The sequence below is a fragment of the Cyprinus carpio genome, chromosome A11, assembly GCF_018340385.1.
Source record: "Cyprinus carpio isolate SPL01 chromosome A11, ASM1834038v1, whole genome shotgun sequence".
Classification (NCBI taxonomy): Eukaryota; Metazoa; Chordata; class Actinopteri; order Cypriniformes; family Cyprinidae; genus Cyprinus; species Cyprinus carpio.
In genome coordinates this window covers 2,592,607-2,618,110 of record NC_056582.1, presented here as the reverse complement: position 1 = coordinate 2,618,110, position 25,504 = coordinate 2,592,607, and the positions used below count along the sequence as shown (strand labels likewise).

At 38.4% G+C, this 25,504-nt stretch overlaps 3 protein-coding genes and 1 pseudogene across 5 annotated transcripts in view; 3 read left to right on the top strand and 1 right to left on the bottom strand.

The window, feature by feature from the left end:
• LOC109101242 (phosphatase and actin regulator 3-like) overlaps nt 1-7,511 on the top strand; it is a 65,761-nt gene extending 58,250 nt beyond the window's left edge. For both annotated transcript variants that reach the window (XM_042765872.1, XM_042765873.1), the window contains exons 9-13: nt 2,083-2,138; nt 3,922-3,983; nt 4,570-4,710; nt 5,682-5,758; nt 6,293-7,511. In XM_042765872.1, coding sequence (XP_042621806.1) covers nt 2,083-2,138; nt 3,922-3,983; nt 4,570-4,710; nt 5,682-5,758; nt 6,293-6,308 — 352 coding nt within the window. In that variant the 3' untranslated portion in view covers nt 6,309-7,511. The remainder of the gene's footprint in view (nt 1-2,082; nt 2,139-3,921; nt 3,984-4,569; nt 4,711-5,681; nt 5,759-6,292) is intronic.
• Nucleotides 7,512-11,006: 3,495 nt separating this feature from the next.
• LOC109077086 lies at nt 11,007-13,471 on the bottom strand (annotated as a pseudogene).
• A 1,409-nt stretch (nt 13,472-14,880) lies between these two features.
• Nucleotides 14,881-19,296, top strand: LOC109077087 (protein FAM217B-like). 2 transcript variants are annotated; one of them, XM_042765871.1, is made up of 4 exons: nt 14,881-15,396; nt 15,565-15,627; nt 15,777-15,845; nt 16,059-19,296. In XM_042765871.1, exons 3-4 carry the CDS (start codon nt 15,816-15,818, stop codon nt 17,328-17,330), a joined length of 1,302 nt encoding a protein of 433 aa, XP_042621805.1. In that variant the 5' UTR covers nt 14,881-15,396; nt 15,565-15,627; nt 15,777-15,815; the 3' UTR covers nt 17,331-19,296. The 2 variants fall into 2 exon arrangements, with proteins under 2 accessions (XP_042621805.1, XP_042621804.1); XM_042765870.1 differs by having other exon boundaries at nt 15,561-15,627.
• Nucleotides 19,297-20,683: 1,387 nt separating this feature from the next.
• LOC109077092 (p53 and DNA damage-regulated protein 1-like) lies at nt 20,684-25,296 on the top strand. The gene is made up of 6 exons (XM_019092708.2): nt 20,684-20,740; nt 21,299-21,386; nt 21,473-21,545; nt 24,377-24,451; nt 24,549-24,629; nt 24,827-25,296. Exons 2-6 carry the CDS (start codon nt 21,306-21,308, stop codon nt 24,907-24,909), a joined length of 393 nt encoding a protein of 130 aa, XP_018948253.1. The 5' UTR covers nt 20,684-20,740; nt 21,299-21,305; the 3' UTR covers nt 24,910-25,296.
• Nucleotides 25,297-25,504: the final 208 nt, after the last annotated feature.

The following is a 25,504-nucleotide window of genomic DNA, read 5'->3' as shown; positions in this document are numbered from 1 at the left end:
TCCTTCATATCGCCGACTGCTCAGCTGGGTCGACCGGAACGAGGGTCCGGCATTAAGACAGGCCGTGAAATCCAGGCTGACTCACAACTACTCACTGACAGTCCCATCAGGGGCTGCTCCTGTAACCGGCTTATCGCTCTGACACCGCGGAGGGTCACTTCATATCAAATCCTCAAGTTTCATAAGTGGAGGAAGTTATCGTCAGAAAGGAACAAGACCTCAGGGTTTGGGGCTTTCTGTGCATCTGAATAGGGTAAACGCCTTCGAGATGTTGAATTGAGCTGATATAGCCATTTCTCCATAAGCACTCTCTGTATAGCACATTTTGTGTATTTCAAAAAACAAATGCTTGATTTTAGAGGCTTTTAACTGTATTTCAGGTTTCAGGATTCCGAAAATCACACCCTGCTTTCACACCCTGCCTTTTTATGTTGTTTTTTTTTTTTTTTGTTTTTTTTGTAAGACTTGTAGGATTTACAGTAAGATTCCTCAACATTAATTAATGCATTAACCAATCTTAACTAACAATAAGCAAGACATTTATTACAGTATTTACTGCAGTTAACTACAAATGGAACCTCATTGTAAAGTGCTACCGAAAAACCTCTGGATTCAACTTTATTAATTTATCTAGTGTTATTTAAGGTTTTCCCACACTGGGGGCATTTAAAGGCTTCAGTGAATGTGGTTCCCCTCCGGATGGCTCGGCTCAGCTTAATCTTCTTTTGGCTCGGCCAATCAGGCGAGATTAAAAAATATGGAACTGTGTTTTTTTTGACAGCACTGTGCAAGTCAGCCTTAAGCCTGGCGTCTTTATGATTCGAGGCATCATGTTCTGTCTTAAAGTGTTCATCACACTGAAGACTTCAGCTGTCATCTAGCAGTGAGGAAGTTTTATGACGCTTCCAGTCATTTAGGTGATATAAGTGGTCACCTAGGCCCCAGAGTCCTGGGGGTTTGCAAGGTGTTCTACAATAACTGAGCAGATCATACATCTCAGTGTAAGGACTATTCTTAGCCATTGTTATCTTACAGCACCATCAGAACACATTGGACAAATGTGTCAAATCTATTATTCCCCCAATGCCATCACAACCCACTGTTTGTTTTCAAAATGTGAGAAAGGATGTGAAAAAGAAAAGAAGAACAAATTTGGTAAATTTTGGTGCAATAGCTGCTCTGTCTGAAATAATCAACACTGTATGAGATATTCCCTGGAATGTCATCTTTGGAATTCAAAGGTTTTGAGAAGCGTTTAGCATTATGGGATTATAAATATCATAAAAGCACATTATTGCTTAAATAAGTTGAACGATTACATAATTGTACCTTTCTTCTCTCGACAGCGTCGTTTAGAAATACACAGCACTGAGACTGAGTGAGCTAAAGCGACGCGTATAGTCTGTTAAACATGACAACGCCGAAGCTTTTCACTCCCAGCAGTGTCCTTTAGCAGTTTACTGGCCTGTATTTTTATACAGCGCGTTGAGATCAACATTAATATTGTATCGATATTAAAGCATCCATCAGAGGTGCGGATGGAGGTTGTATTTCCCCTCACTGCAGCATATTCCTCCGGCGCGCGCACTGAGTGTGCGTGGGGATCTCTCCCGCACGCGCCGCCCCCTTTATAAATGATGCGTAAAGGATCTCCAGTATCACACCACTCTGAGACTTCAGAGAACTCAGGAGCAGATGCTCAGCTCCGCCTCGACTTCATCTTTTTCACTCTTTTCTATTACATTTTGATACAAACCGACGCATTTTTCGTCGATGAGTCTTTCGTGTAGTAACCGCGCTCCAACGAGCAGGTTCCGTTCGCTTCATTCCGCGAAATCAGGGGATTTCAAGCACAGATAATAATAAACCTCGTGATATTCCCCGATGTGGGAGTGCTTCAGGCATGCAGATCCTCGGCGATGTTTAGACGCGAGATGGGACGCAGGGTTTCCCTGTAACATGCGCGGATCGCGGGATCCCCACTGACACTCACGCGAGCGCGCTGCTGAACAGAGACTGTCACAGACACTTTGGAGATTGCATGAAAATGGTCCAGAACGTGATTTTGGTGTTTTTCCGCAGGAGACTGAGTCAGAGACCAGCGGTGGAGGAGCTGGAGAGCCGAAACATCCTCAAACGTGAGTATCGCACCTGTCAGATCAGAGATTCTCTCTCTCTCTCTCTCTCTCTCTCTTTCTCTCTCTCTCTCTTTGTGGAAATAATGTTTGTTACCTGCCTGTTGACAAATAACACAACCAGTTTGCTTGAAATTCTGTATGTATTCTGTATACTGCATATGTTAATGTCTAAATTAACTGGTTTTGTTCACAAAACTGTTATTAAATCATCTTTACTGGATTAGGATACATCACAAAATACATTTATAAGAGTTAGATAAGATAGAAATCAATTATGTGTCACCACTTATATATATATTTTATGCTGTGACTGGTTTGACACTATATTTATTCACCTTTTGTCACCAGTGTGACAAATTATTGAAGTACAAATAATAGTATTTTAATGTTTTACTAGATCAGGTTGCAATTATATTTGCAGTAGTAAATAAAATAAATATTATTAGAGTATGTTTTACATGAAAATACTATTTCAGTTTTTCTACTTAAAGATATCACATGCAATGTGTCACTTGCTTTTTCTTTGTAATTGTTTGTGAAATTTACTGTCAATTTCTGAGTGAGAACTTTTTCAACACTAAATACTTTTAAATGTATTTCTATGGTATAAGTATAATTCTGTATTTCTTCTGTAACAGTCTCTATAATTCTGACAAAAGTCATTTGAAATTTGATAAATAATTGAGTTAAGGACAAAACAAATCCACAAGCAAAAAAAAAAATAAACCCAGAAAACCCTCTGTGGGAGGCGTGAATGTAATTTCAGCTGGTCTGGAATAGAGAGATTATAGAGACAATCTGTCTGGAGCTCCACACAATAATATCAGTGATTACAGATTGTGAGGGTGGCAGAGATTACACAGGTCTACACATGACCACAATCTGAGTGTAATTTCACTGTCTCATTTGAGGGGATGATTTTCACATTGTTTAAATAATTAGTGACATTTATAAGAAATATATATATATAAAAAAATACTTTTTGTGTTTAGGCTTTTCTTTATCAGTGTAAAGGGAACTCTACAGAAATCAGATGCAGTTTTTAGGATAGTGTACTTCTAGCATGTGTCCTCAGCTCACTTGTGATGGGGCTTGTTTATTTAGTTGAGGCCGCGGCACCTGTGTCTTCTGACTCTGAGCAGCTGTCTGCTGACTTTGGCTGATCTCTTCCACCTGTCCGCATGCACATGCTCCAAACACTCACTCACTCCCAAAGAACTGGGATTTGAGACAAGATGTTAGTCAAAGCAAGGACGAGCAACAAGGAGACAGTCCTGAAGTGGCAGGAATATTAATGCGTTTTCAGAAGTGGTTTATCATAGTTCAATCATACTAGACAGACACGTGCGTCTAAGTCCTTCGCAGCACAGATTCAGATAATCCACGTATTTGACAGAGGGATGTGTAAGAGATCAGTGTTATCCTGTGCTGTGAAAGGATAAAGCCTATTAAAGAAATGCTGTAATCTGGCGCTCTGGTATTAAGAGCTGGGACAGGAGAGTCTTCAGGACAGCTGCGGACACATCTGATTTTAGCATGAGCTAGACATAGAACCAAACCATGAGACGTTTTATTTAAAAAATCATTAGAATAAAACAAGAACAAATCATATACATATTGAATACATTGACATTTGAAGGAATAGCTTGAAGAGACGTCTTGCTAGATATTCCAGCAGTAGTGCATGAGTGCTGTGGAGTGTAAGCGAGCCCTTCATGTAAGCGAGCCCTTCATAAAAACTTGCTTTTTCTCATCTGTGATTATTATTTTGGTGGATTTGCAGAGAGGAATGACCAGACAGAGCAAGAGGAGAGACGGGAAATTAAGCAAAGGCTAAACAGAAAGGTATGTGGATCCTGACAAAAATATCAAAGAGTATACACACATATATTTGTAGCCTGCAGTATTCACTCAGTCCTCTGAGGAAAGACACTAGTACTGCTGTAATAACAGTCATTCACTGTGCAGCAGGCGCTCAGAAGCCTATAAACTTGCTATGTCAGAAAGAATGACAGTTTTAAAACAACTTATAATAATTGGACAAGATTACAAATCTTAAAAGAAAAAAAATCACAAATTCCTCCTCTCTGCACAGTGTTCATCGCATACCGCAAATGCTTAAGTTAATGGCAAATCATTGATTGATGATTTATTAAAGCAGTAAGTCAAGAGTGTTGACGTAAAGCCACTTAAATGTGGTCAAATCATTGTAACACACAAGCCTGAGTGGATTAACAGACACCAACAGTCAATAAACAATTGCATTTATTAATAATCAGAATATTTGTCAGTTCATTGGATCAGTTGGATTGGATTTGTGTTTTATCGGCATTACAGCAGGCTGAAACACAGCTCATCCTACACAGAATTTAACGTTTTTTCTTTGACGTAACTGTTTGACTAAACCTCTGTCTTATTCTTGTCTTTCCAGCTCAACCAGCGGCCCACCGTTGACGAGCTGCGGGACAGAAAGATCCTGATCCGTTTCAGTGACTATGTGGAAGTGGCCAAAGCTCAGGATTACGACAGGAGAGCAGACAAGCCCTGGACCAGACTATCTGCTGCAGATAAGGTGTGTGCATTAGAAACTCACTACAGGCCACCACACACAGATATATTCGATAGAAGAAACATCATAATTCTAGGTTTTGTTGTATTATGTAACACATTAATAAAATGATAAAGAAATAAAAAATAGATATTTGATCAAATCTAGGCCCAGATGGTGTGCAAAGTTCACATTTTCTGTGCCTGTTTTTGAAAAAAAATTGTGGAATCTACAGAAAGGATTTATTTTATTTATACATTTATAAGTTGTATTGAACAGCTCCAGACAGTATTATCATATTAGACAAAATATGGACTATTCAAGCATTTTCTAAAGGAATGAATAATTTTATTCAGCAAGGATCTATAAAACTGATAAAAAGTAACATTAAAGACATTTAGAATCTTACAAAAGATGCTGTTCTTTTGAACTTTCTATTCATCTGTGAATCCTGAAAAATAAAATATATGACGGTTTCCACAAAAATATTCAACATTGATAATAATCAGAAATGTTTCTTGATCAGCAAATCATCATATTATAATGATTTCTGAAGATCATGTGACACTGAAGACTGCAGTAATGATGCTGAAAATACAGCTGCGCATCACAGAAATACATTATATTTCAACAGATATTCAAATGGAAAACAGCTATTCTAAATTGTAATAATATTTCACAATATTACTGTATTTTTGATCAAATAACTGCAGCTCAACTGCAGTGAGCAAAACAGACTTCTTGTTAAAATATTTTCAAATCTTACTGACCCTAAATGTTTGTATATAAAGGTCCAGAGGATGTGTAATAATGGATGATATGCATTAACATTCTGTGTGAGCCTCATCATGAGCAGCTTGTGTTAAGTCAACAAAACCAGAACAGATCATTTATAAAACATCAGGTGATCTTCTTTCCAGTGACCTGCTTCATGAGTGTCGGTTGTCCAGTGACTGCTTGTAAGGAGCTCATTGTTGTTGTTTTTTGCTTCTCAGGCAGCGATACGCAAAGAGCTGAATGAGTTCAAGAGCAACGAAATGGAGGTTCATTCATCAAGCAAACACTTGACAAGGTCAGTGTGTGTTTCCATTTCTTCCTTGTGTATTTATACATGGCCTGTTTCTATATATTGTTCCATGTTTGCATAACTGTTCACCACAAAAACGTCATCGCATCTACGATAGATGATTTTCGCAGGACACATACAGTGCAGTAGATCAGTATGGGCGGTTGTTCTAAATATAGCCATATCTCCACTGTCCTGAAAGTGCAGAATTTGCAGAATAAGCACACCTGAGCACTTGCCGACATGTAATAAATGCTTGCTCACATTTAGCTTACGTTGGTTTTACGTTAGACCTCATTTCTGTGGGCACAAATAGCTGAACAAGGTCCCAGTCCTGTTCGGCTTGTGCTAGATCATCCTGTCTGGAACACACACACACACACACACACACACACACACACACACACACACACACACACACACACACACACACACACACACACACACACACACACACTCCGCTCTTCTATTAATAAACATTTGATGGATGATGGTTGGTTTTTGGGTGTCTTACAGGTGTCTCCTCGCTTTGCATTGCAGGTTCCATCGACCATAGCAAGGTTTCTTCCATGAAGAATATGCTAACGGTATCTCTATGAAATCAAAGACCTCAGGAGGCTGTCCATGGCTGCTCCATGGAGGGCCTGATATTTGGGCGCTAGTGAACCTTGGAGGCTATGTCTCTGGAGCTTCAGCCTGAAAAAGCTAAAACCCTCCAAACTCCACTCAGTCCAGCTACAAGTCTGTAGATTATTGAGCCTTTATTCTTTTTCAGGGGACTCTCGTGGGACGGTGGAAGACTGTTTGAAAAAAAAAAAGACATTGACTTTTTCGTTTTTTTGTAATGGACTGTTTTATCCGGTCGCCTTTTGATGCCAATGGGGGGGTGGGTGGGGGTCAAGCATGTGACTCTTTTGAACTCTTTTTCCCGCACCAGTGCTGGTGCTGTAGTGACACCCTGAACGTTTCTGGGCTCCTACTAAAACTTGAGTTTCATATCAGCTGTATAGATGTTAGTATGAGGAACGGAAATCATGTCTTACCTTTGCAAGGACTATTTATTGTCTGTACAGTACAAGCTTTGGGATTTTTAACAAACGACAAAGTCTGTCTTCTTTTCTGAATGAATGGATGGAAGCATGAATGGATGATGAATCGATTTAGCCGAAACATCGTGCTCATACTCTCATGGACCATCTCTACTAACAACCTTCATCTCTTATGTTCATTTGTTTAATCAATCTCTTGTCTTGTGTTCAAGAGAACACCAGATTCAGTTTCTTTTATAAACCTAATAGTCTTACAGAAGCTTTCAGGAAGTTTCATTGTCCTTGACGAAAACACGATAAGTCATTATTTCCATTCACACACACACACACACACACACACACACACACACACACACACACGCGCACACACACACACACACGCACACACACACACGCACAGACGCACACACACACACACACACACACACACACACAGATCTATGAGGAGGGAAGATCTGCCGTTAGTTTAACATTCATTCCTAACGTGCTCATTTTCCTTTGTGAATAAAGACAGATTAAATGTTTGGCCGGTTGAATGTAAGGTTATATTTTAAGAAGTCACAGCTTTTCCATCATGACGTAGTAGCTGCTGTATGTGGGTGAGCAGAAAGCAGGACAGTGGTGTCAGTTGATGGAGAGAAGGCACTTTACAACACCCTGACACCATTTCCCTTTGAGGTTAATGAAAAAGAAGACGTGAAGATCAAAAACAAGAGTCTGACAGGAATTTATAACACTTTTTAGACAGTGTTTACTTGATCATTGAAACATCTGATGAGAAACTGCAGCAATGGTGAAAACTAGTCTTTCGCAGGTTTTTTTTTTTTTAACAAACTCCTGCTGAACAGTTAATACCTTTCAACGTGTGAGACTGTAGTTGTCAGTAAGGGCTATATATTCAATACATGTTTAATATATTACACAAAGTAATCAAATGAGTCGGCATGGTGTCCCACACAACTGATGAATTCAGGCTGGGTCACAAAGAGCATTTATGATTCTGATTAAAAAAAAAAAAACAAAATAAATAAATAAAAGGAGAAGATGATGAAACAGACAGCTCCTTTAAACATGTGTTGTTGTTGGGGCTTGAACAGAGTCGGGTGTGTTTCTCAGGACACCTCGCTCACTGATAATAGGAACAATCTGTGCATGCTTTTCCAAAACACCTTTAATGACTAATAGAAAATGATTCACTTTTAAGGAGCTGAGGGTTTTCTCCTTCTAATTGAGCTTTTTTAGCATTATGTTCCAGACAACTCAAAAGGAGAACTACTACTCAAAAATGTCATGAAGTGCATTGTAACATTTCCAGCAGGGCATTCATCGCTCCCTGTGGTGAAGGTAGATTAGAGCCAACGGCACACTTAGACACGCAAACACTATTTAGTGCAATTTTCCTGTGCAATGTGAAATGTGTAATTTTACACAGTAGCAATTTCAAGACCTTGAGACTTACCACTCCCAAAAATGATTCATTCTCTATAGTTCATATTAAGACATCTTGCTTATACATCACCTTATAACTATTGTGTAGTGTTTAAGCAGGCCTCTCCACTGCAGCAGAAACCAACCACTGGTCTGTCTTGTCATGCACAGATTCTGTACTGGTTTTATAACCACACAAAACTACCTTTGTGTCAGATCAGCATTGGTTATGTAAGAGAATTATTTTATGTATTCTCAGTAGACTTGTGGTTGCATCAGCAGAACAGTATACGTTCAGCATGTTGATTACCTTATTCACAGCAGGAATGGTGCGAGGAGTGACTGCAAGGAGTGAAACCACAAACTGTTACTTTAAAAGATTAGATTAGGTTTTCTGAACAAGACACTATGAATCCCGTTTAAAATTGCTCTCATAAATATAACAAGATCTGCATCTAATCTCTTCTTTTATATGGCTATTGTGCTTACAATCTAGTTATTTACATGACACCCCTCATGATAAATATTAATGAAGGCATTTAAAGCTCATGCATAAGAGATTAGCTCCTTAACTGGGTCAGTCTCCTTTTATCAGAAGAAATGGATGCCTGAGCCACTAAAACACCCGGTTAATATTTCTCTGTAAGCAGAGCTGGTGATCCTGCCTGCAGATTAAATTAAATGTCTTCGTACTCAAACTCCAGGATATTCCTTTTTATCTTGAGTAAAATAACAGAGCACACAGATCTGTCATGTGATGTCTTAAATCATTTATGTTTGTTTGAAACAAGACGACACAAGGCAAAGAAAATCACTAAATCTAGGGCTTTTCTCCCTCATCTTGTTTGAAATCCTTGTCAGAAAGTCTCCAGCAGGGTATAAACAAGGAGAAAACCAAGATTACTTAAACACACACACACACACACACACACACACACACACACACACACACACACACACACACACACACACACCAGCTGACAAATACTGCCATAGTTTGTCACACAGTTATTTTAAAGGAAACTGCCCATAGCATGCACTGACTGAATATTTAATACTGCACATTGTGCAACATTAATATTTAAAGGGATAGTTCACCCAAAAATGAAATGAAGACAGAATCTTTTTGGTGAACTATCCCTTTAAATAAAAAGTAAGCAAGAAAAAGTGTACACTTAATTTAGTGCCAATATTAAATTTTCTAAGTATGTGAGCTCTTTTGGTCCCTCTTAATAAATACATTATATACATGTACTGTAAATATGTTGGTACACACACAAACCTACAGTTGTTCCACTAGTGTGGAAATCTGAGGAACCCTAAATCATTTCATTTTTTATAGTGAATATTTCAGATTGTGGACATCAGTCTGTCTTGGTTGTCCTCTTTTCCACCCCCTAATCAAATCTGGAAGAATTGAAGTTACAAATGTCCTCCTTAAGATTCACAGCACCATCTAGTGTTTTGTCACAGCACTATTTAAAATCAGAGATGCTTTCTTTTACTATCAACAGCCCAGTTCAGAATAATCTATTGTTATACAATTATAGAAAGAAATAAAGAAAGTCATAACAAATTAGAAATTTTACAAACATGTCATCAAAAATAAGGACAGTTACTCTAGTTATAATGGTAATGCTCTGCAAACTTTTGTTTAGTTATTTCTAAAGTAAAGGCAGCCAGGCTGAATAATCTACATCAAACAGAGCATTTCAGATGTGCACTGCAACTGTGTCGAATGTGAAGTGTGCTTAGATTCGTTTTGCTTTTGGTTTAAAGGTGATGGTATATTTAGACCTGACCTCAAATTTCTAGCATGCGCCCTTACAGCTGTACTGAGTCAGAAGCACACTGATTGCCTTCCTCAGATGCCATTAGCAGGAGGTCGGCCTGGAGAAATCTCTGTCGGGGAAGGTCAAGAAGAGTGTAAATATCAGTCATATTTATTCTCCTGTAAACATGCAAACATCAAGAGCACAAACAACCTTGTTTTGCTTTATTTGTTGAGTAGCATGCAAGAAAATTTGAATTAAAAAATAAATGATTAGATTTAATGCAAGAAAGTTGCTAAGTTAGCTTGTGCATTAGGAAACTACATTATCACTTTAAAAATGGTCTAATTCCACACTGCACACCCGGAAAACACTTTAACAAGGCACAACTGGAAAAATGTGCAAAACCTCACTGCAACATTCTAATAGTTTCCCAGCATGTTGTGTAGAAGCAATGCAAGAAAATCAATCACAAAATTAGAGAAAGAATCTTATGCACAACAAGACCTACTCTGATAGAGACGTTAAAGGGATACTCCGCCCCTAAATGAAAATTTTGTCATTAATCACTTACCCCCATGTCGTTCCAAACCCATAAATCTTTGTTCATCTTCGGAACACAATTTAAGATATTTTGGATGAAAACTGGGAGGCTTGAGACTGTCCCATAGACTGCCAAATAAATAACAGTGTCAAGGTCCAGGAAAGTACGGCATGAAAGACATCGTCAGAATAGTCCATTATTTTTTTTTCTTTGCGTACAAAAAATAAACTCGTTGCTTCATAATGTTCCGGTTGAATCACTGATGGCAGATGGAGTATTCTGATGATGCTTTTCATACTTTTCTGGACCTTGACACTGTTATTTACTTGGCAGTCTATGGGACAGTCACAAGACTACCGGTTTTCATCCAAAATATCTTAAATTGTGTTCAGAAGACGAACTACGTTTTTACGGGTTTGGAACGACATAGGGGTCAGTGATTAATGATAAAAATTTTCATTTTGGGGTGGAGTAACCCTTTAAGATTGCCCTGCTGTTGTTGTGACAGTGTGAATGATTATAATAACACTATAACACGCAATATCCTTTCAGCTTTGAGTTTTTAAGGAACAGAAAGTATGTGCATGTAGTCTGTTCTATTTTAGCATAGATACCTCAAGATGAAAGTCTCCTTCAGCAATAATAATACCGAACTGGTCAAGTATTGCAAGCTATTTTTTCCTGGGTGGTAGCCAGTCCTGAAATTATTTCCATTAGTATGACAAATTAAAATGCTTGTGCAAAAGTTGGGCTCTCTGCTTGGGATAAAGGCTTTTTATATGTACAATGCTGTGGAAATGTAGGCCTCAGAAAAGAAAGTGGCCTAGTCCTGACTCAAATCTAATTCAGATGCTGTGGCAGGACCTTAAACAGGCAGTGAAAACCCTATAATGGGGCCAAAATACTACCATAGTGCTATGAAAGACTGATCTCCAGTAATCTGAAGCATTTGGTCACAGTTAATGCAGGTAAAGGTGGCACAACCAGATTTGACATTAAATGGGTGATAGGTGTTGGATAGCTTTTTTGCTTCATTAAAATAAATAAATAAATAAATAAATAAATCAAAGCTGTATTTACTCAGGTTGCCTTACTCATGTTTAGTGTGAAATAAACACAAAAAAGGGCAAACACTTTTTCACAGCACTATATATGGCATCTAGTGAAGAGTCAAATGAAATGCACCGGGCTATCTTCACACTCTGGGGACCGTCAATTTGTACGTCTGGCAGGTCACTTTAAAATTACAGCCACCATTGTTGTCCCAGAACTCAAATCCTCTGACCCGGTAGCAGATGGCGAACTGTAGCATGGCACCTGGCCGCATGATGAAAGGTGGAGATGCAGCTCGCTCTACTCTCCGCACTGCTCTTTCAGTCGGTAAACGAGGATCGTACCATAACCTCTTTCTCATAGGCAAAGTTCAGCACTTGCACAGTTCGGATAATTCCCAGCTCAGAGCAAAACACCTGCTCCAGGCAAACTTGCTGCTGGCACAAGCACTTGAGGAATCCAGACTCAGCACGGATGGTAGAGAGAGCTCCAGCTTCTTCCTGGAGGCCAGCTCAGAGCTCGCCAGCAGTCTTGTGATGACATGGACCGGCACCAATGGGTTCTCGCTGGCCTTGATGAACTTAACATCTTCCAGTTCCAACCCTAAGGAATCTATGAAGCGGACCTGCACATTCCTGCAGGTATGCTCTTCTGTGGAGGGGTTTTGGGTTTTGGCTCGGGCTCACACGACTGCCCCCTGAGGAGAACCTGGTTTTGGGCTGGGTGGCTGTATTGCCACAGGGGTCCTTTGTGGGGGTGGTTTGGGGCTATAGATGTCACGAAGATGAAAGGTCTTGACGGGTCTAGATCAGTGGTTCCCAACCTCATTCCTGGAGGCCCCCCAACACTGCACATTTTGCATCTCTCTTTTGTCTGACACAGTATGGACAGTTTCCTGTGTTTACTACTTTATGATGTATCCTTCTGCACTGTCATTGAAAATGCTAATAAAAAGATTTGAAATAATAATAAAAATGACAAAAGAAAACAAAACGCATAATATTTGATAGCTACATATAAATAGTAAGCATTTGATTGACAGTTCCCTTAGCATGAAACTCAAGCGATACATTCAGTTTAAGACGGGTCAGTTTTACGTCTACATCTGGCAACAAATTTGGTTACACTTTAGAATACTGTTTTGTCGTTAATGAATAACTACCCAGGAACAAATAAATAATGCACTAATAACATTCTAGTGACTACTATTAACTAACAAGAAACTCTGGTTAATGATTTAGTAACTAATAGTGCTCGGTTAAAAGTGGTAGTTCACTATTAGCTAATCAGTAACTACTATTATTTTTATTTCTTAACACCTAGTAACCACCCAAAGTACCCTACCAACCGCATAGCAATACCTAAGCAACCAACCCGGGTGCCCTAGCAACCACCCCAAGTACCCTAGCAACCGCATATCAATACCTTAGCAACCAACGGGGTACCCTAGCAACCGCCTAGCAACACCCTAGCAACCACCCAGATTACCTTAGCAACCGCATAGCAACACCCTAGCAACCACCCCAGGTACCTCAGCAACCTCATAGCAACACCTTAGCAACCACCCAAAGTACCCTAGCAACCGCATAGCAATAACTTGGCAACCAACCCGGGTGCCCTAGCAACCACCCCAAGTACCCTAGCAACCACATAGCAACACGCTAGCAACCAACCCGAGTACCTTAGCAACCACATAGCAACTCCCTAGCAACCACCCCAAGTACCTTAGCAACCGCATAGCAGCACCTTAGCAACAACCCCAGGTACCCTAGCAACCACATAGCAACCCCCTAGCAACCATCCCGGGTACCCTTGCTACCACTCTAGTAGCCACCACAAGTACCCTAGCAACTGAATAGCAAAACCTTGGCATTCTTATGGGTAGCAGCTGCATTTTTTCTATCTATCTATCTATCTATCTATCTATCTATCTATCTATCTATCTATCTATCTATCTATGACAAACTGTATTGCCTTCAAAACATTCAAACTTTAGGCTTTTTTTATGCTTTTAAAACTAATTTTATTTCAGAATGAAAACCATCAAACTTAAAACTTTTTAAACTTCTTAAACTTTTTCAAACTTTCTGGCCCGGCTTTCTCGAGCCAACTTAAAGTTTGTCTTGACAAACTTTTTTATTTAGTTTTTTTTTTTTTTTTTTTTTTTTTTCATATATCCCAGAGAACTACTAAGAGCTACTATACAGGTTCATAATTAAAGTAAATTATGCATAATGTATAATTAATTCTAAAGTGAATATCATGGTAACCCACTAGTAATGACTCAAGTATTACCAAATACTTCTAAAGGAACTACGAATTATTTGGATCAGTATTCTAAAGTGAAAAGCATGATAACTCCCTAATATTGACTGACGTCAGTGTAAGCTTTTGAGATAGATGTAAGGACTTTGATAGTAATGACTCAAGTGTTACTACATCATTCTAAAGAAATGACTAATTATTTACATCAGTATTCTAAAGTGAAGATCTCAGTAACTCACTAGTAATGACTCTAGTGTTACCAAATCTAGCAAAAGTTATTACTATCTGGAATCTTACAAAAACCTCAAACGCTGACAATGATTTCAATAGAGAGTTATCATTCACTTTAGAATACTGATCCAAGTTATTTGGTAATACTTGAGTCACTAACAGGTTACCATGACCTTCACTTTAGAATTAATTATACATTATGTACTATTCTTTTTAATTAACCTGTTTACAGTAGTTCTTGGTGGTTTTTGAGGAGGTATGGAAAAAAATTGTGGTTCCTTATTAACTTATTACTTGTTAGTTACCAGTAGTTACTAAAATGCTAATATTGTGTTACATATGTGTTCTTTTGTAGTTATTCATTAATGACGGAACAGTATTCTAAAGTGTTACCAGATTCTTACCTTGTTATAAGTAGTGAGGAAGAACTCCCTCGTTATGTGCAGTTAAAACTAATATACAAACAAAATATTAATTTTAAAGTGGAGAAGACCTCTTCACTCAGTGTGGTTGTAATAAAATACGCGGAGATCGAGCACCTGTGATATTTATACTGATCCCATGTCTAAACTACCACACCAATGATTATTAATAGACCCCCGATTATAATAACATTCTCACGTGCTGTCTGCAAACAATGCATAGATCTCAGACCATCTTGATGCGCTATGCGATCTTTGTGAATCTAAAACGCTCTCATGTCTTAAATAGCGCGCTTCAGGTTAATTGTAGCCTATTTGTGTCGCGTCGCTGTATTATATTGCTGGTTTGGTTTAATGGATATTACAGTATCGTGCACTCTCACAGTATCACCGTGAGTCTATGACACCGTTGACTACATTTCCCACACAACAATGCGCCCTTCAGCATCCACACAGCTGGAAAACACTCCTGCGTAAATATCTTCATTTACAAGCTCCACACTAGTAAGCGCATATCGATAGTGTACAGCATGAGACAGAATCGGACAGACCGCCTAATTTGACCGATGCGTCTCATCACAGACGGCTGATCCGGTCGTCGCTGAATTATTTAGGACAGAACGGTACTGAGCTGTGCGAGAGACAGTCAATTGATCGTGGGAGTGAACCTCACATGATCAAGAAAAAAATGGATATGCCTTCGGATCAAAAGACTCCGTGCATGCAATAGGAGAGAATCCATCCGTTCTAGGAGCTCCAGGCTGCTCTGAGGAGTGCCAGTGATGGGAACGGTCTTACAGGAGCGCACCGCGCGTAACACTCAGAATAAGCTTCGTTCGTTTGATAGAACAAAAACTAAAGCATTGGGACATGCACCAAGGTAAGAATAAATAACCTTAATTAAATTAAGTTCATGTTTTATTTACCTGCCAGGTCATCCATTTATGATGAAGGAGCTTGAATAGGCTTCTTTAAAATTGGAATTAAATTTAGCTGCTTTTATTTCTGAACTGGTCTTGACTAACCTGACTTTTTCACTGAAAGCAAGAAAACCACAAAGGCACTTTTACATCCACCACCGAATCATGGCATCAGCCTGCCATCTGAACCTGTGAGTACTCAACAGCAATGGTTTATGTGTGTATGTTATAAAAAAATGGAATAGAATAGAATAATTAAATGAAATAGATTTTGAATAGAAAGTATCATAAATTGAGCATATGATGGTAGGTGTAAGTGCTGTTTTCCTCATGTCTACAGGACTCTCAGCGAAGGTTAAGAAGGACGGTACTGGACAAAATGTTGATCATAGCGAACCCCACAGACAGGTTAGAAAATTAATTGAGACACTTATTTATTTATTTAGTATACAGTGTTTAAGTTATGCATATTGCATTTTACTATAGCCTAATTATTATAATAGGAGAAGCAGCTACAAATAAATAAATAATAAATAAATAACGGCACACAAAGTACACAAAGTGTGACCAGATATTGTAAAAATTGCAAAGACATTTAAAACCCTTTCTTTGGTTCTTCAAGCAACACAACACTAAGATCAAATCTCACGCAACTTCCAAAAATGGACAGAAGGAGAGGCGACAAAGACAAAACAGCCATGGTGCGAATGAGAGTGGAGGCAGGGCTAAAAGTTCAAGTGTAAGGCCTGTAACTCCTCATTCTGTACACGTGGAGAGAGAAGACTCATCAGAGTGCAGAACCAAAGCTGAGAGCTGTACGCTACAAAGTAAAGATGGAGAAGAGGACAGTGCCAGTGACCTCTCGGACTCTGAAAGGTATTCTGTGCTTCCCACTCAAATCTCTCCTCCTGACCTCAACCTACGTGCAGAGGTCATAGATCCGTCTGACTTTCATGCCTCGAGACGTTCTTGTCAAGGGCACAACAAGTTCAGAGACAGCTATCCAGACTTCTTACCGCCTCCTTTCAATTCTTGGAGTCTCCAGCAGTTAGCTGTGTACTTGAACACCGAAGGCAAGGGCGTTCCTCGTCCCAAGCCCATTGGGCAGCTTGAGAGATACTTGGACCGGCTATTGCAATTGGAATGGCATCAAATACAAACCGTCCAAGAAGACAGCAGCAAATCCAATGCTCCATTACCTAAAGGTCGCCATTTGCCTCATTCGTCTTCTCATCTCAGCCTCAGCTCTCCTAAATGCATCCTCCAGTGCCAGCGTGCGTTCCCTTTGGCGTTACTGTCCTCGTTTGCTAGTGCACCCACCCTTCAGCTTTCAAGCTGTAGCTGCCCACATCGCCAGATTCAGTATCCCATCTTGAATGGCACATGCCGCTCTTATGCCTACCACCAGCACACACGGCTGAATCCATTCCTGGAGAAGAAGGGCCAGGCCTCAGGTTTGCCTAAAAGGAGCAGCAGTGAGAGCAGGGCTCATCAGCCGGAACCCAGACACCGACCTCGAGAGCACAGACTCAGCGACCCTCTGAGCGAGAGCAGCCACTTGAGGCGCATGCAGGCTATCGGTAACATTCGCAATCCGGTTGGTTCAACACACAGTGTTGACCATGTTTCTTCTACAGCTAAAACAGCCAGCAATGCCAGTGTTGGTGATGTAAAAAAGAGAAGGCCAGGACAAAGAAGTCATTCTTGTGTGGCTATGAGGGAGGTTGGCTATAGGGCACGAGGACGCAGTGAACAAAGGAAGACCTTTGATAAAACACAACAGCACACAGAATTAGCTTGTGCTGTAAGTTCAGATGGGTTACATAGCTCAAAAGACTCTGTTACTAGTCGACTGACCCGGAGGCAAAAGCATGTTGAATTTGTCACAAAGTAACTTCAATACAGTGGCCTGGAAAATGTATGAACTTCATTACATTAGATAAGGAAATATCAAACCAAGTGGTATATTCTCTGAGAAATGTATTGCAGTGAAATTTAGACCACTGATCCCAGTGTTATTAAAGTGAATGTATGAAGAACAGTGTTGGGGAAAGTTCATTTTAAAAGTAAAGCATTACAATATCGTGTTGCTCCTTAAAAAAGTAACTAATTGTGTTACTTAGTTACTTTTTTATGGAAAGTAATATGTTGTTACTTTTGCGTTACTTTTTCTCATCTGGGCTCTGCTTGCTTGTTTGTTTTTAATAAAAAAAAAGTTCTGTTTTTGGCAAATGTAAAAGCGCTTTCACACCAAATTGAAATGAATAAACCACAGGCTGAAGGAAATGTAAATTCCCGTCTGTACAGTAGAGGGCGCAGCTCAAACAAACCTTTCAGCCGTGCTGCCGCTCTGGATTACATGAAGAACAGGACAGGAGAAGAAAGTGCAACACTCTTCAGCAATTAAAAATATGTTATGTTTTCTAAAGTCATTTTTGCTTATTCGTATGGTTGAATTGGATCATCGGGACATAAATTATATCTGTGTTATTTAACATATTTAATTATTGCAGGATTGCATTTCACTCTTTTTATTGATTTTGAGGAATGCTGAATTTGTTTTTGTGTAAGTGAGATGAGTAAATGCATGTTCTCATTTACTCTAGATCTACAGTAGCATCATGTTCACACAACACCTCTGCACTCACTCCTAATCTTTCTACATGAGGGCAGGAGAGCTGTCAGTCAATACATGGGAAAACAGAGCACCTGGCCTTACTTATTTGAAAAAGTAACTCAGATATATTCTTTACTAAATTAAAAAGTAATGTGTTACTTTAATAGTTACTTGAAAAAATGAATCTGATTATGTAGCTTATGTTCATTATAACTTCTTCCCAACACTGGTCAGTTCATCACATTAACGTGATGTTACACTAACTTTCAACAAACAGGAAGTTTCACAATACTTATCTTCATTTTTCAACATATATTAACTGATTATTTAAAACCTAACAAATTATAATAAGATGTAAATGCCACTCGGCAGGGCTCTAGACTCATTTTTATCACTGGCCACACTGGTGCAACTTTCTCAAATAGTCGCACCAGCACACGATTCTAATCCGGTGTTCAGTATTACGACGAATATATAACTTGCCCAAAGCAGTACGCCCCATGTTGTTTTGCTTTTTTAAAAGAATTAAAATCAATTTAGTTCAGTTGGTCAACAGACGCAGATGAAAAGAACGAGAGGCGCTTTCAGTGTATGGAAAGCCAGGAAGGTCAAAAGACACGTACATTTTAACACGTAAACACCACGTCAGCACGCACTGTTTGCATGTTGTTTAAGTGTTAAAAATCTATGCATCATGCAAACAACATATAATCTACGGCTTCCTCCATATCAGTGCGAGCGGTTCAGGTGCACACGAGCGTGAAGGTGCGCGCAGCAAAAATGACGAGGAAATGATAGGGCACAGCATGTGGTGTATGCTTTATGTTTTTGTAAATAAATGTTATACATGCTAGTTTGTCATTGTACTGTTTTATTGTTGTTGTGCTTTGCATTAAGACTTATAATGAATCTATCTTTCAAGCATTCGTTTTAGTCTAAGAGAGTGAAAGGTGTATAGATGTAAGCACAACAGGCCATTATCTTTTCTTGGAAAAAGTAGATACCAACATCCCAAAAGCGTCCAAGTAGTGCTTTTTCCCGGATGGCACACATAGGTCTGCAAGATGTCTGTTAAAGATCGCTTCATCTGGAAAGCGTCTGCTGTGTTTAAACATCTGATAGACATCTGTAAGATGTCAGGTTTACATAAAAACAACCAAAAAGGTGTAACAGCTAATGCTAACGTTGTCTGTACGCAGAGAAGGAGGGCAGAGGCCGTTTTGTTTGAATGGATGTCAATGGAGGAGAGGCTTCACTACGCTGAATAAACAGCTTTTGTGACATTAAACAGTTTTGGATTTAACTATTTTTAGAGCTTACACCAAAAAAGTGCCGTTTTTATAAGAGAAGTCATTGAGTTTTTGCGACAGGTGGGATACAGCTTACAGCACTTCTCATTGATTCCTATGGTATCCATAAATGGCGATAGAGTGTCGCACAACTCCGACTGAAATTCAGTGACATAATGTGTAATGTGATTGGTTATCAAGGAAGAGGTGATTCAAGTTGACCGTTACACTTTCTCCAATAGTAAGTAATGCAGACCCTCTCATCAGTAATAAGATTGTCTCTGGCGTGACGATGCACTCGCACAAATGTGATCACGTCAAATTTTAACTCGCACATTCTCAGAAATGGATTTGGTTGCAGTCTAGAGCCCTGCTTGGTGTAATCTAATGCAGTGACATTCGTTTCAGTGTGGTTTAAGAGTCCAAATATTCTTTGGATCATATGTACATATTCTTCTTCAGTTCAGCACTTCTTACCATACAAAATCATTTTTGTTATGCCTGCATTATTTTAAGTCTTAAGTTTAAGTTGTCTTCTAGTAAGACTTTATGCATGCAATACTCAATCTAAATTCTTATTTTAGTAATTGTTTTAAACAACTTGCTCTTTTATTACTCTGTTGATTTAAATAGCAATATATACATTAATTTCGTCAAAGCATCTTCTATCAACAGGTTGGTGACTGCATTTTTATCAATTAAGTCCCTTTTAGGGACTTCTAATGTTAAGTTTAGTTTAAAACACGCAGTTTGTTATTTCTGCAATACTTAATTTATATGTAAGCAGTTCTAGCATAGATGTTTTAGAGCAATGCATTTAATGATAATGATTTAATTACACTAATGATACATTACACTCACACTAGAGCAGCTCACCAGAGTTTACGGTTGCAGATGTTATGCTCAAGCTGAAACTCCATGTGTCTGCACACCGTTCATCTGTATAACTTGGTTTATAAGGTGAATGTGATGACCATAAATAAAATATGTTTTTTAAAGCTCTTTACAATCTTCTTGACAAGGGAAGAGTTACTAGGACGTTTATAGCATATCCAAAATAATTCCAGATGTTTGAAGGACAGATTCATTTCTTACTAACACTATAGCTGCTGTCAGAGTCTGTTGAATAAAATAAATGGCTGGAAGTTTTTTTTTTTTTTTTAGAATGTGCAGAGAAACAAAAAGGCGTGAAATATTTATTAGGTTTTCAATAGAAACTGGACAAGAGAGTGTAGTGTAAAGGGAATTTAGTACAGTAGGTGGCAGTAATGCAACAAATTGGATGCCAGCTGCCGTGAAACCTCAGAGAAGAAGGTGGGAACTGTTACGCGGAACTGAAATCGAACAGGACTTGTTTCTCTGATCAGTCGGGCGTGTTTTTCCAGCGCACAACACACACTCGAGCACATAGACAGTACGCGTTACTCGGATCTGAAAGGACTTGTTTCTCTGATCAGTCGGGCGTGTTTTTCTCAAACTAAGGATGACGTCAGCAAGCAGATGAGTACTGCGTGCAAACTGCCATCGTTAATCTTGCAGAAACGGCGGCTTGAGCGGGGAGTTCTTTGGCCTGCAGGAGAAGTATTCTGATAATTATTTTGTATAGTATTTTAAAATGTAAACAGTCTCCCCGATTGCCTGCGAGCTTCTCCTCCTGTTTAAACTGACAGAGAGTCGAGTGGTGACGCAATCGTTAGCCTATTTTTCAAAAACTGTTTCTACGGGGCCATAATGTAACATAGAAGGTAATGGAGCCCTTTTATACATTGTCGTGTATCTTTAGAAATAAATAATGGACAAATGGAGTCTTTTAAACGCCTCAGATGTAAAGTTATTCGCTGTCAAAGGGACGCAAAAATGAATGGGAGTCAATGGGATGCTAACGCAAGTGAAGTTCTGCTACAAGATGGCGGCACGCGGCCGACTTCAACTTCCGGTCGACTTCCTTGCCCCCTGCTCGAGCATGGACGAGGGAGCACAGCGGATACTGCAGTATTTGACGGAGGTAGTCGCTGCAGAAGACATCCTTAGTGACAAACAGCAGGTATGTTTAAACGATAAAAGTTGTACATTGTAGTCAAACATACAATGAGACGTTTCGCTTAAATGGTGTCTATTAAATATTGACAGCTCGTGGATCTGGATTCGAGGAGAAACAGAAATCGAGAAGCACTCAGTGCTTTACGAAACGGCTCCTCTGAAGGCAAGTAGCTACAAATAATGTGTTGTAATTATTCTAATATGTACAATGTCAGAGACCTCATGATTATTGTCCGATTCTGTTGTGTTGTGCTTCATTGTTGTCATTCCTGCCATGTTGCACGCGTTTCTGTTCTCGGATGCCCTGCACCTTCTCTCTTCATTCTGTGACTGTTTCAGTGTTATTTGCACTGATCTGGTTTCTGGTTATGTGGTGCAGTAAAGCTGGTTTTATGTTGGACATATGATGTTTTGTAAAGCATTAATTTATATGTAATCACATAATAGTCATGGATGAAGCTGTATCTCGTTCAGATCACATTTAAAAGCGTAATATCAACATTAATAAAAAAAATATATATTCTATGGTGTAATTGTTTTAAGCATCTGAACTGAAAAAGTCCCCACAACGATCCTAAAATCCACAATAAATGGTTAAATATGTGCATTTTTCCATAAAAACAATAAAACTGTGATCCTTTTACATGTGTAGTTTATGTTAGCAAATAGATCAAGTATAGATTAAGACAATTTTAACTTTTGGATGATTAATATATCTGTTATAAAAATGTAAGCAAGCTGAATGTCTTAATGAAATAAATCTATTTAACTCTGTGGTTGTTTTATCGAAAGAGCTCAAATTACCTACAATGTATTTATACATACATGCAGCGTATAATAGCCTACACACAGCTTTATATATATATATTTTAACTCTGTGGTTGTTTTATCGAAAGAGCTCAAATTTTTATATATATATATACACAGTGGGGCTCAAAAGTTTGGGCACCCCTTGCAGAATCTGTGAAAATGTGAATAATTAAAAAAAAAATAAGAGAGATCATACTAAATGCATGTTATTTTTTTATTTAGTACTGTCCTGAGTAATATATTGTACATAAAAGATGTTTACATTTAGTCCACAAGACAAAAAAATTGCTGAAATTATTAAAAGAACCCCTTTCAAAAGTTTGGGAACCCTTGGTTCTTAATACTGTTTGTGGTTACCTGGATGATCCACGACTGTCTTTCTGTTTTGAGATGGTTGTGCATGAGTCCCTTGTTTGTTCTGAACAGTTAAACTGAGCTCTGTTTATTCAGAAAAATCTTTTAAGGTCCTGCAGATTCTTCAGTTTTCCAGCATCTTTACATATCTGAACCCTTTCCAGCAGTGACTGTATGATTTTGAGATACATCTTTTCACACTGAGGACAATTGAGGCACTCAAACACAACTATTAAAAAAGGTTCAGACATTCACTGGTGCTCCAGAAGGAAACAAGATGCATTAAGAGCTGGGGGGTGAAAACTTTATGATTGTGAAAAGGAAAGTGATATTTTTTTAATTTCCTATTAGCTAAATATCATCCATTAATGTAAATGTTCTACATGCAAACCTCTTGTTTTTTTTTTGTTTTTTTTGTTTTTTTAAGATTCAAACTTTAAATGAAAATGTATTTAAATCTGTTGAGTTCTCTACAAAATTAAAAGCAATAAGAACAATGGCTTTGTTGAAAGACTTGGCACTTCATCTGGACCGAAGGGCCCTGGACTGTTATTGTTGTCCTGACACACATCATACACAAACTGGATTCTGGAAACATGATTTTTGTGTATTTTTGGTGAGTTTTTCATATATTCCAATCTATATACCTTCCTGTCCATGTGTCCTCATGTTGTCACACCTACTGTATTATATTCATAAACATCTTTCACACATTGTGCAATCATAATTTTTCTTTTGAAACTTTTTTATTTCTTGGTCATGTGACCTGATATTGTTACACAAGGCCGGTTCATACTCAAACATTTCTCATATACAAGAAATATTTACATTGCGATCTTGTGTGCCTATCACACATTTAAGTAGTACTATAGTGATTTTTTACATGAGTTTAAGTATCTCTACATTCATGCGCGTCAGGTGAGATTTTGCTCAATATATGTATAATTTCATGACATTTTAAAATACTAAAAGCCATGGACAACTTTCAATAAAGGGAAAGCTCCACTACACATCCATACATGTGTACAAAATCTGTTTTTTTATTATTCATATCCAAGCTGACAGTTTTAGCATTTTTTGCTGATATATTACAGGCAAAATGACATCACTAGATCACATGGCCATTCGAATATAATTGATTAAATTTTTTCATGTACTGAGAACAACACATCATCTTATTTCCCTTAAATAAGGCATGCATAGGAGACGTTTGTGTATGTTTATAAATATAATACAGTGGGTGTGGCAATATGAGCTCATATGATATTTCAAAAATACACTAAATTATATTTCCAGAATCCAAGTCATGTATGACAGGATTTTGTGAAGATATTACAACTGGTGTGGAATTATTGGGTCACATTACCATGAAGGTTTTTTTATTATTATTATTATTTATGCACTTTTGAGACCTTAATTTGCTCAGTGAATGTCTAACAAATGTTCAACATGAAACCAACTTTACCACACCTGGTTATGTATGCATGAAACCATGTGCATTTACACCGTTTGTTTAAAAGGTCTATTGCTGTTTGCGCTTTTGCATGCTGATTTGATGCCTCTCTACTTGAAGAGTTCAAATGAAAAAGCCTCTAATTGCCATCTGAAAATTTCTTCTAAAATTAGCATTTTTATCAGGCTCCTATGTTTAGGTTCAGTAATTTTACTTTAATGGCAATGTATAGTTCCTTTTCTATGCCATTAAAGTGAAATAACTGATAAAAATGCTCATTATAGATGAAAATATCAGACGGCACTTAGAGGCTTTTGCATCTAAACACTTCACTTCTACTTTGCACATGTCAATAAAGTGTAATCAATCTAATCTAGATAATGTGAAGGTGTGTTTTGGAAATATGTTCATCAAATTCCCTCAAGAGAGTACCAGATCCATGATCCTTAAAGGTGAGTGTGCCACCTTCAGCCGTATTTTGACCAAATAATACATTTAGACTGGTCTTTGTGTTTACTTGGCCTCTTGCTGTTATATTGTTCCCAACAGACCATGAGCAGCTTGACAAGGAAATAAGTGACCTCTGCAAACGTCTAAAAGGAAAAGTAAATCGTCTCAATGACTTGCAAGGTAGAGCTGCTTTATCAGCTTGATTCATTGATGATTTGTCACATATAAAACCTCATCTTTAAGTCAGTGTGTAGTAAATATCTGCAGAATTACCCTACATTTACTGGCAGTGTTAAATAGTGTCAGGTTACTGACATAAAATGTTAATACACATCAGTGCATCTAAACTTTTCTGCTTCAAATTGTTTCTTGCACAGGTAAGCCCGAACTCAGAGGATACAACCTTTCTCCTCTGAGCAGTGATGAGATTAAAGCAATTAACAGCCTCCTTAAGAAATAATATTCTCTAGCTTCTTGGACTGTATTGAACCCGAGGGTGACATTTGGACTGGACTGAAGTGTCTGCAAACCGCCTGTGACTTTACTATCTCAGCAGAAGAAATTTTCGGTTGACTTTTCATCATTCAGTGCTTTTACATGGAGTTTGTTTTAAAGTTTTGTCTGCGTTTTGTGGTGTTGGAAACACAGTTGTTGAAGAGAGTAAGCCACACTTAATGCTATAATGCTTGTGTGGGTATTACCACAGCATGTAGCCTGTATGTTGTAACTTCAATGAAGTGTCTGTCAAAGACTGAAAACTCATTTCTGCAGGAATTATGTGTGATTTATATGATGTAAATTGAAAATGTATGGTTTTTACTCAATAAATGAAACGTTTCATCACTGATTTTTCCTTTCAGTTGATTTAAAATTCATTATGCCTTTTCCCACCGTGTCCTCATGTTGTAAACATAGGGTAAAGATGACACTGTCCACCTGAATAGAACATGTACTTTTTATGAACTGAGTTTCTCAAAGCACCAGGATCATCTTTGTCCTTTAGTTTGCTGTGTTATGAAAGTGACTGCATTGGTCTGTAAGCCATGGGAGTGGAC